Here is an 11797-nt window from a genome sequence, read left to right on the forward strand (position 1 = left end):
GGCTCTGTGCATCAGGGTAGTTAAAATTACAAATGAGTTATTACCCTCAACCTCAGGGTAGCTGCTGATCAGATTGCACAAAAATGAGCACAGGATTTTCTTCTTACATCTCCATGCACCAGTTTGTTTGGGAAAGTCTGCTGTCTTTCCACTCTCTCTGATCCTCTCTTCTTCTTTTGATACAGCAGGTTGCCTTGCAGTGATTCAAATGTGGTAATACAGGTCTCAGTACTAGTCTGGCATTACAATCTGCCGTGCTGGGGACCTGTTACGACATGATTTGATCTTACCTATCATGAAGAGACTAAGTTGCCTCGTTACCATGTTAACAGCCTGTAACTTCACAGGGCTGTAGCTCGGTACCTGGGGTGTCACGTGGGCTCATCCTGCCTATGCAGACAACAGATGGCTACAGCATGAGAGAGGAAGACTCATGTTATGACATGATCCCCTCACAGAACAAAAGTCTGCAGAAAGGGCTCTGAAAGTGCTCACCTCTGACAGTTCTCACGGCAGAATGAAACTGAAATGTTCTACTTGAGTCAATTGAAGGCTGACTTTATAGTCAGCAAGATCCTAATGCAGCTCAGCTGGTCGATGGGGTGAGGAGGCAAAGCCACTCAGATGAGCACTGGCGCAGCACGTAGGATGGGTAGGACCTTGGTGGAACGTAGATGTTGTTCTTAGCAGCTGGCACTGGGCTGATCAGAGTGGTTCAACCTGCCCCAGCAGACAGAGCCTTGGGCCATGGTTGGATAACACAAAGCACTTCTTGGCCACACTGGCTCAACCTGTTCCCAACTGTTCATCCCTGCAGCTGTAGCTGACCCAGCTGCTCAAAAAAATTAAAAGGGCAAGGAGAGGGACTGGCAGTCGTGAGATCAGTTCCCGGATCTGGCTGGCGGTACAGCCCTAAAAGAGCACATTGATGCAGCTGGGGTGTGGAGCTGGCAGCATCTCCTGGGATGCTGTTGAAGTTGGCTTTGCTGTCAAATGCTTTGTGTCTTCAAATTGCAGCTTTGGACAGCAATATCCTGGTGAACCCATATCCTATAGTGTACACTAAGTTATCACATGCACTTTTATAGCACAGCTTAGCATTTATAACTGGCTTGACCAAGTGGTGTTTAATCATGGTCCAAAATCATTCAACAGCTTTGCACTTGTGGTCTCCTGCTATTGGCCAAGAAAAATGGATTTCCAAGTCTGTGGAAGTAAATTAACTATTTGAAACTGTGGCTTAGTTTAAAATGTGGTGATTTCTCTTTTTGTACTGGCTTTAAAAAGTAGGAAGGTAGCATGCTCAGGGCTCACATGCAGAGTCCTTGTGAGGACCGTCCTCCATCCTTGGACATGAATAATCATCTGGATTTCACTGTACACCAGAAGGAAAGGGAATGAATGGTGTTTGGTCAGCCATAAATGAAGAAAAGCTTTAAGATGAGGTGTAAGACAGGAAGTGCAGTTCAATAGTGTCACTGGGAACAAGTTTATAGAGGGTTTCTTTTGGTCTTGTTTTAAACCCAAACAATAACAGGATGGTGATTTTGAATAGGATTCAGAGATGAGGAGGCTGTGTAAGTGATGGGGCTTTCACAGATAGATCCTTCCTGCATGGAGAGGAAAGGAATGGTCTAAAGCACCTGAAGCAAACTGAGGACATCTTGCCTGGCTCACAGTAGTCAGACCAGGGGAGAACTGTACTGGCAGAGAGGCTTACAAGGAAGCTGTGGAGCGACTTAATGAATTGCCCACTTTCATCGTATTAAAGCAGCCCTGACTTTGTCTCCTTAGGGCTTTCTGAATGCTCCCTTCTTGCAACAAAATACAGCTAACAGAGAAGAGATGTGGGATGGGAATGGGGTAAGGGATTATCTCTTACGTAATAGAGAAAAAGACTTTGCTAAGGAAAGATCCCTTTCGTAAAGAGGCTTGCTTCTAGTGTGAGAGGATCGAACACAACTGCTCTGTGCTAAATAGGCAAATATTTACAGAGTAAGTATACTTGACAGTGAGCTTTCCAACTGGCATTTAGCAGAATTCATCTTTGCTCTAGATATCTGCCACTCTGTGATTCCTCCAGAAATCATGTGAGCCCTGGGTATAGTGGGGGACTTTTTCCAAACTGTTCTAGCTGTTTGTACCTCTGAACTACATTTGTGGGTATTTCCTAGAGGACAAAGGGCTTAAAACTGTTTTTTCAGTGTCAGGCAAAGTTTAACAGCTGCTTCAGAGCCACAGCTCAGGGTAAAGCAAGAGCTACTTGCTGCTGGGGCTTGGCCCAAGTGCTGGAGCTGTTGTATGGAGGATACTGAGGAGATGGTGTATAGCTTCCTTATTGTATTGTCGGTTCTACATCAGACTGCCTTTCTGATGAACGGTGGAAATCACCATATTAATAATAAATAAATCATATTTCACCATAAGCTGAAAGCGTGGGGTTCTCCCTTACCCCCACTCCCTTCAGTGCAGATTTCTCCTTGGTAGGTGCAGTCAGAGCTAGTCCTGAAAACTTTTCTTTGTGACTTCAGCTGCTCTCTTGAAGGTACTGGGGAATCATACGTTGCATCAAAGGCAAAAAGTGTTTTTTTCCCAGAACTGGTTTTCTCTTTTCCCCCCAGATATATTCAGTTCCATTTACTGTAAATAATCCTTTTCTGTCTTGAATGTTTTCATGTCAAAAGGCATGCAGGTACGACCGAAGTTCTCTCAACTGTGGGCTGATTAAATATTTAACTTGCGTGTGTGCGTGTGATGTAATGAAGGTGGCTAAATTTTAGTGTTTAGAGTGTTTACAATAAAAATGGACAAAGATAACGCCCAAAAATTAGCAAGTTGACTCTGCAGGTCAAAAAGATGTTTTCCAGTTCGTGGGTGGAAGTAGAAGCAGCTTTGTGTGAGTGGTTCCAGAAAAGGCCAAATTTGCTAGAACTGCTACCACCTAGTGGTGGCTGCTTCCATTGTAAAATATAAGACTAGCTGGAGTTATTTCAGTTAATGTAGGGAAAATATTATATCATCAGCTCATCTGACTGATAATGCCAACTGTTTGTACAATATCCATTTCCAGTGCTCTATCTGCTCCAGTTTTGAGGATTATTTGTGTGATGTGTTTCCTAACACTTCTCTTGGGATGTCAGGAATGTTTGTCAATAAACACTTGCTTTAGCCACAAAATAGTTTTCATTACACCCTGTTTAATCTAATAACTCCTTAGCGTCTCAGGCTCTACTGCCTATTCCAGTGTATTTCCACGAAAACAGAAAACCAAGGGGAAAAGTCAAACCAGCAATCTCCCCACCTTGATCTGTATCTGCCCTTTAGCTGAAATTTTCCACATTTGGCATCTCTCTTCGTCATTTGGTTTGTGTATGCAGGAAAGCAGTTTCCTCCTCTTTCTTGCCACCTATGAAAGATTAAGCAGATTCTTCTGACTGGGCTGACCAAAGACTGCAACTTGAATTGTAAATACACTTTAGCAAAACAGTCTTTTCTTTCCACAATTTGAAGGAAAAATGATTTTGGCTACAACTGTATAGTGGTTTCTTTCATGCAAGCAGAAAAGTTTTTGGATTCTCAGATTGAGTCCTTGAGGTTTTGCTTATGAATACATCTCATGAGAAGTTCTTTTTTTCCCAGGAGCTGATGAGGCAGCAGCTGAGTTACCAGTGGTTGTTTTGTGTTGCCTTCTTCCATACATGCTTACCTCCCAGCTCTTCTACTCTCTCTTCCTTACCTTGTGCATCTTTTTTGACTCTGCTGTCAGAATTGGCATCATCAAATAGCATCACCTTCTTACTGTCATTTTGAAGGAGTGACACAAACTGGTTGTCCATGACAAGGTAACGTATTCTGCTCCCACAGTTGCTGAAGAAGTGGTGGTAGGTGGGAGCCTTGGCAAGTGGACTTCTCCACTCTTGTCCTCTTGATTCACCAAGTGTAAATATGTGTGGGTAACAAATGGACCAGAAAGCATTTTACAGCCTTAGTAAGTGAAAGATGTGAAAGGGCCGAAAGAAACAGCAGGCCTTTCGCATGCATCCTGTTTCCTTCACTGGCTGGAATCAAGTGACTGCTCTGCAACATAAATCAGCAAAATTCTGGATATGATATTCCATCTGAGAGGAGCTTGGCCTCGTTGGGGGAATGTTTGCCCAGATCTGAAGGCTCAGTCAAAATCCTCCTCCTCCTTGTGTAAGATACAAGCCTGCTGGAGTTCTATGACCAGTAGGGTCTCTGTTGCTGCAGATAGGCATGTAAGTGGGAAAAAAACTTAGTGTAGGCAAGGCCTAACCTCTGTTGGAGGGGATGAAGCAGCTGCCAGTGCAGGACTACCCTTGCAGCTATCCTTTGCACTGCAGGAGAAGTCCCACACCAGACCTGACACAATTGTGTTCACGTCTGTTTATCACACACCTTCACAGCTCCCCTGCTGCTATTCCAGTCTGTCGGAATAGCAGAGCTGGGCTGATTCTCACCCATCCCCAGACAACCAAGATTTGTGCAGAGCACCTCACTTTTTCACCAGCTGCAAAACTAACTGCACGGGTTGGGGATAACTACAGAGCAGCTCAGCTAGTGAGGAATTACCACTTTACATGAAGCACATGCATGAAGTTTCATAAGGGGCCTGTGACACTCCTTCTTGACAAAGCAGGCAGCACATCTGGTTTGTGCAGGTAAGAAGGAAGAGTGCTCCCCCAAGCACAAATGCATGTCAACATGTTCCTGGCTACATCACTACCTGAGTTTTGAATGTCTTCCTTCAGGGGCACTGGGCCAGCTTCAGAAGAGAAAACCTGTGTACATCTGTTTTCCCAGGATCTGCAGTGGTCTGTGCCCTTTGTGAAGGCACATTGTTTAAACAAGAGTTTGTTTTTCTTGATGTCAACTTCATTTGTTTGCCTTTGCTAGTAAGGCAACATCACTTACCTGTGGACCACCTATCCCTTGAAGCGTTATCTCTCGTGCAGGAAAATGCAATTGCAGGCCAGCCATGGGAAGGGGCCCAGGGGAAAGGAGGAGACAGAGTTTGAGTACAGTTCACTGAAGAATGAGTATACTATAAGAAAAATAATATATTTTTGGAAATACTGGAAGCAGAAGAAGAAAAAGGGAAAAAATGGAAAATCATGCATAATATATGACATGTTGAATGTAAAAGTTGGGACTTTTGTATTGAGAGTTTTAAGACATACTGGTTTTGGCTTGCTCTTACTTGAGTGATTCCAGTGGATATTCTCATTCACTTTGCTCATGATATTTCCTTTTGAAAAACCAGGAAAAAACTTACTCTTCATCCATTGTCTTCTGTTTGGTCAGTAAAGAGTTACAGAATATCTCTCTGGGTACAATAAAAGAGGAGCTTTCTCTCTTCTCAGTTTCCTTGTGCTCTTCACTCATCTCCATCCTAACAGCTCACATGGTTTCCTACCCCATTCCCTAATGAACCCCCTCTGTGCTGTGCTTGCAGCCTTTCTTTGGCCTAACACACATCCCGTCAGGGGAGCATTTCCTGACCTTTGGGGGATGAGACAGGGCAGCCCATATCTGCCAGGAGGTGCCCCTCACTTTGCTGAGGGGGAGCAGTGATGGCAAGGGTATAGCACCTGGTTTAGGTGCTTTCTCTTGGTGTCACTTCAAGGTCTTCATGTCTCAGATCCACTTTGCTGTCCTATTTTTGTCTCTGTCCATCTTCCACTGGCAACCAAAGGCAGCTGTGGAGGAAACTCCTGTTCCCTGTTGTTTCCCTTCCCTCCTGCCCCTAACCTGAAGGGAGCATGATTACAGGATCACTTCAGTGCAACATAAACCTGTGCTCTGGTGAAAAAGACCCTGTATGAACATTAGGGCCATGCAAGGGCTGGGCTGGGAGTGGGTAGCCAAGGAAAGACAAAGACCCTTCCTGCAGCAGCAGGGAGTCACATCTTTTGCCTTTAATCCTTCCTTTCATCCCTGCTCATGGGCCAAAGTGAGACACTGCTGGTGAGAGCCAGATGTGCTTGTGGAAAACAGTAGGCAGGAACCCATGGCCATGCTTCCTTTTTAAACATCTTCCCTGTGCTGATATGGCCTGGGTTTGCCTTCTGGGCTCACTCCCTTGCCTGTACTGGCAGCTGTGAGACCTGGCTACCTACATGTAACCAGGAGCACCACACATGGGCCTGGCTTCTCAGTCATGCCTGGCTCCCATTTCTCTGGAGCAGTGCTTCCCCTTAATTATTGTGCATTGGCATTTCAGCTTGATTTTTAGAAGTGACCTTTTTTTTTTTTAATAATAGCTATTTTTTTTTTTTGCTTTAACATAGCCAAGAGATAATCGCAAGTCAAAACACAGAATTCAAATGGAGATTCATAGGGCACTTGTAGGTGACCTCTGTTTTCAGATGCCCCCATCCTCAAATTCTCTAGTATTATACACAGATTATGGCTTGCTTGCGTATTTTAATGGGCAGATAATTAGATGAGCAATGAACTTTGTGGAAGGCTTTTGTGTAATCCACTGTCTGTGTAAACAGATCTGTTTTGATTAAAAGGTGAGATTATTTTTTTTGACAGGTCACTTCTCCCCCTTCCACCCCCCCAAGAAAAAGCATATCAACGATTATGCACTATTAAGTGATTGTTCACTATCACTGGAAACGCTGCTGTGCTTTGACATTTGTTTAATGGCCATTTATTTTCACTAGTGCGAGGAGATGGGGTCAGTGCAAGTCATGTTGCAAGATTAGGTTCATACTAATAAGTGCTTGAGAACTATCTTCTTATCTTCTGTCATTGCTCTTTGCTTATGAAAAAAACCCTGTGATAGGAAATCTAGGCACTTTGGAGACAAGCACATGTTGTACTTTTTCAAACAAAGAACTTAAACTGCTCTTCTAAAGTTTCTAAATCCCTGTAGTTACTCAGCAGCTTTCGGGCTTGCAGATGAATGTTGAAATGTCTGTTAGGTTGTGGGCTTCCTTGGCTGCATGCTGTCAACAAGAAGAAGGTGGGGTGGAGGAGTTAAAGCAAAGGGAAGTTTCAGCTTTCAGAAAGCACAGCTTGCAAAGTTCGTGTCCTGGAACAGTTGCTGGAAAGTGGCACTGGGGATGCGATTACTTGCCATGCATCATCATCAGCTTTGGCCTCCAGAGCCAATCAGTTTATTTCCTATTTACAAGTACACTATTTGTGTAGAGCTTGGAGGGGGTACAGCTCCAGCCCTCTGTCCTCCTTAAGCACCTTATCTGTTTTAATTTTTTGGACATTTGTTATGTCTTCAGCAACGTTAATGCTACAGACCAGTAAGGAAGCAGAGGACATCATTAAGGATCACTTCTTAAGTGATTTTTGCCTTCTTGTTGGGGTAATTGTGAAACAGCAAAGAGTGCTGCCTGTTACTGCCCCTTGGCTTTGTGTTTTGGTTCCAAGTGGCATATCAGAGACCCAGGTGTGGATGAACTTCTGCATCTTTCACTTCTGTGGTATATACCCAAGTTTTTAAACAACTTCTGTGTTACTGCCTGCACTAACCTCTAGCATTTAATTGTACCAGTTGGTTGTATGAGGCCTTTACATTCCCTATGAAAAGCATTTCCTGCTACACATAAATTAGTTTGATTAATATGTGGGTGTATATTACTTTGATCTGTGTCCATATTTTTCATACACAAGTTTATTAATAATATATCCCTGTGTCTCGGGAACGGTATTTGTGATAGTAGTGACCTCAGCTCTTCTTTGGTGTCTCAGTATTTTGTGTTCTCTGGTAAAAGTGATTATATTTTAAAATGATTTCAAGAAACTGCCAAGATTGTGGGTGTATTTTGGAAAAGAAAGCATTTTGTTACAGATTTTGTATCATCATGTTAATTGGGTTCTGTGATGTTTTGATCTCTTTTCAGCTTTAAGTTACTGGCCTCGGTCACAGATAAGAGAAACATATGTTTGGATGCTTGATCAGAAGCAATGCTTGTGGGTCCATGTGAGGCCTTTCCGCTGGTAGTTGGGAATTATCAGAGAGCATCCCGCTGAAAGTTTCTCTGTGTTTCCTTGCAGACAGCCAGGCTGATGCAGAGACGCTAGCTACAGGAAACAAAGTCTTGAACCTGAGCTACTGCGAGAAGGAGCAGTCAGAGGAAATGACAGAGCTACCAGAGAGTGAGTGCGGCCCCAAGGAGGAGCAAAAGGCTGACTCCCTTCTGGCAGAAGAGGATGCTGAAGAAAAAGTGGATGGATATGAAGAGGGCCCTGAGGAAGATTCTGTAAGTAACAAAAGTCTTGACCTCAATTTTGCCAGCAAATTAATGGACTTCAAGCTGGCAGAGAGTGACCAGGGCGCAGGCAGCAGTTCTCAGACTGAAAGGAAACATGCCTGTGACATTTGTGGCAAAACCTTCAAGTTTGCTGGCACTCTTAGCCGTCACAAAAAGGCCCACATTCGTGAGGACAGAAAGGATGAAAGGAGCAGTGAGGATGAAAGCAAAAGCATTCAGGATGATGCAGGAGCTCCCTCGATGCAGGACTCTGGTCTTGAGCAGGAAGAGTCTCCGTTGGACTTGAAGGTAGTGGAGTCTCCTGTGGACTGTGAGGCAACAGGAAAGGAGAATGAAGAGAGCGAAAGCATCTCTGAGGGGGAAGGCACAGAGAGAAAGTCCACTGAGAAGAGCAGTGATGACAAAAAACCAAAGACTGATGGGGCTAAGAGTACTGCAAAAGCAGACAAAAGAAAGAAAGTCTGTACTGTGTGCAACAAGCGTTTCTGGTCTCTGCAAGATCTGACGCGACATATGCGGTCTCATACAGGTAAGAGGAGGCTTGAGAGCAGAGCAGAACGTGAGCAAGTCTGCCACCAGACTGAGGCATCTGCTCTGTAGGTGCACGGTGGCTGCTAGCACTTGAGGTTGGAGACACTGCTTTTAGTCCTATAGGTATCTGCAAGGTGTCTTCTGTGCCCCAATCCCCCATGCTGCATACAAAGCCTATGGAGAGAGCAGGAATTGCCACCACTGTCTTATCTTCAATTCCCAAACTTTTTCCCCATGCTTGCTTGCAGAGTTTAGAGGTGAGGGCAAGTATGGAGATCCCTGGGAAGTTGTTCTGTCCAGCTTCTGACTCCCTTCTTACCATGCCATGTGTATGTGGCTTTACCTCTTCCCAATATTTTGACAAGCAGTGGAGAAACGTGTGAGTATGTGATAAGACTTAATCTCAAGAGTGGAAGTTGAGAGAGAGAGAGATAGCCTGGCTTTGTCTGATTATCTGAGCCTAATATGGGTAACGTGCTGGTGATCTGTGTGACCTGCTGCTTGGGTGAAAGGCAAAGCTACAGTGGGCACTTAGGCAGGGAAGGTGGAACACAGGTAGTAAAACGTTTGTCTGATGACTTGACAGGGAGGGCAGTGGGATTGCTTTTTGTGATAGACAGATTGCAGCAGTGCCTTGCAAATGAGGTGAAGCTATGAGCCAGCTCAAAGGTGAATTAATCATTCATCCTTATTAATGCATCCTTATTAGTTATGTATTTTAGCTGCTGGCGAGCTGCTCTGACGTGGGAAAACTAATGTAGTTCGACATTTTGTATCTTTTGAAGGTGCTCTCTGCTGAAGACCAGATCTTCAAGATTAACAAAATATTTGTTCTGTAATTGATAGGAATTTTTAGTAAACTGCACCAAAGAGTAGAGCCTGAACTAGACTGCAACCCTTCTAAATCATAAATATTAACCAATTGAGTGCAAAATTGATCTGTTTTCTTCTGGCATTGAGCCACAGGTAAAACAGGGGACAGGTCCTATTCTTGTGCCTATTTTCATACTAGTGCAGAAGCTTTGGGAAATGTTAATATCTAAACTACTAGCTTTATCCCCAGATGATGTGTGCCCGTGGAGATTCCCATACTCTCTGTTTTAATTGTTTTCATTGCATGCTGAGTTATGTGGGCCTTGTCAGGATGTTTCTTTCCTAATTTTTTCTCTTTCTTATTTGACACTGAAGGATGTTTTAGCATAGAATAGATGTGGAATAGGAACCTGAGACAGTGCTTTCTTCAAATTTAATAAATGTAAATACCACCGACCCCCACTGTCAGATCAACGTATTTTCAGCCAAGGATTTTGCACCAATATTGTGGGTGGACTCTCGTCCTTCTCTCCTTCCCCCTTGTTCCGGTTGCACATTACTTATACTTCAGTTTAAGTGTATGGGTTTTTTAAAGATAACTGTAAGGTTTGGGAGTTTGCTTATTCAGAGGAGGAATGTTTGGGACATGCTGAAGTGTGCAAGAAACCTCTGCCTTCCTACCGCACGCCAGTTGAGCTGGAAATTTTTTTCCGTTCTCTCAGTGCAGGCTGCTTCCCAGCAAGTAGCTGTGAGATGCTCTGGTGCTGCTGGCCCAAGCGCAGGGTGAGCCACAGTGCTGCATCAGCCACACTCAAGTGCTAGATGGGCAAAGGCTTTTGGCTGAAAATGTTCCAGGAGAGCTCTACCCTCCCTTGCTAGCAGGTGCCTGAGCAGAGCACTGGAGAGAAGCATTTCTAAGGAGCATCAGGCTTCCCAGGGACAACACAACGTACTTGCACATTTAAGCCAGTCCCCTGAAGTTTGTACTGGGTTTTCTTTTAGTGATCCCAAGCATTATTACAAGTGACTAATGAGCCATAGGTGCCTTGTTCTAATCGTCATTGGCCCAAGATGGTGTCTTGAGGGAATTGCAGCACTGAAAACTCTTTAAGAGGTGCATTTGGAAAGAACAGATGGGTTGGGGAGTTGGAGTTGGAAAGGAAAGGATGAGACCTTCAGTCAGGGCCAGCAGCAGTCTGAGGCACTATGTTTGGTTGGGACTTCAGGCAAAATTTGTCTGTGGGGCTGTGGCCACTTTGTTTTCCAATGAGTTCACGCTTAGGAAAGTATTCAAGCATCTGAGGTGCAAAAAGCAGCTCTGAGATTGCAGCAATCTACCTGATTACGGCAGAGAATGCCTGCAGATGCTCTGCAGCTTAAGATTGCAAAATAAGAGGAAGAATTTTGTCCTGCAAGTAGCATTTCTGGAATGTCTGAGAAGAGATTTTTTTAGGGGTTTCACATGTCACAGCTGTCCTAAAGCACTAGTGGGCTGAGGAACACCAGCAGCTCTGTAAATAACATCCCAAGGCAGGCATTTTTCACTTGGTCAGTAAATTTTGACCACCTCTACCAGGCACATCCCATGTCTCACTAGTCTAGGTCCTTTAGCTGTTCTATGTCCATTTTGGAACGTGGTGATACTATCTTCTGCTTCACAGAAAGAGGAGGGGCTGTTGTGGCAAGGGTAATTCCTGACAGCCTGTCTTCAACGTCGGTGATTAACTTGCACATTTCATCTTCACCCATCCGTCAGCATCTAAGAGAGAGGGAGATGATTTCTCATGTGCTGTTGACCACAGTTACCTGGGCTGTATCCTCATCCTTCCATCCAGAGGTTGACTGAAAACTTCTTCCAGAAAAATTGCACACTAAATTCAACAGGATGCTAATGAGCACCTGGTGCTTATAGTCTTCCTCCCTCCTTAGTTCAGGGCCTTGCCAAGCTTGTAGCTGTCTCAAGACATGTAGTTTTGATTTTTCTTTTGTACCATAGGCAATGTATCTGTATTCCTGCGTGCACTCCATCAGCTAGCTTGCTAGAACAGAAGCAAAATATCAGCATAAATGTGACATCCATGTTTGATATGGGTACTGAATTTACAAAGGGCAGAGCGTTTTACACTGCTTGAAACAAGAGTTTCAAGGCACATTTGTGACCTTACAGCTGATTTTGTCTTTTAATTCTCTTCTAG

The 11797-nt window shown here is 44.2% G+C and overlaps 1 protein-coding gene across 8 annotated transcripts in view; it reads left to right on the forward strand.

The window, feature by feature from the left end:
* The window catches only part of RREB1 (ras responsive element binding protein 1), a 124611-nt gene that overhangs the window by 109124 nt on the left and 3690 nt on the right, over positions 1 to 11797 (forward strand). For 7 of the 8 annotated variants that reach the window (XM_027654164.1, XM_027654165.1, XM_027654162.1 and 4 more), the window contains one exon: positions 8041 to 8787. In XM_027654164.1, the coding sequence (XP_027509965.1) occupies positions 8041 to 8787 (747 nt within the window). The remainder of the gene's footprint in view (positions 1 to 8040; positions 8788 to 11797) is intronic. The other variant, XM_027654169.1, reaches the window with a different exon arrangement.

The sequence above is a fragment of the Corapipo altera genome, unplaced genomic scaffold, assembly GCF_003945725.1.
Source record: "Corapipo altera isolate COAL_440 unplaced genomic scaffold, ASM394572v1 60, whole genome shotgun sequence".
NCBI lineage: Eukaryota > Metazoa > Chordata > Aves > Passeriformes > Pipridae > Corapipo > Corapipo altera.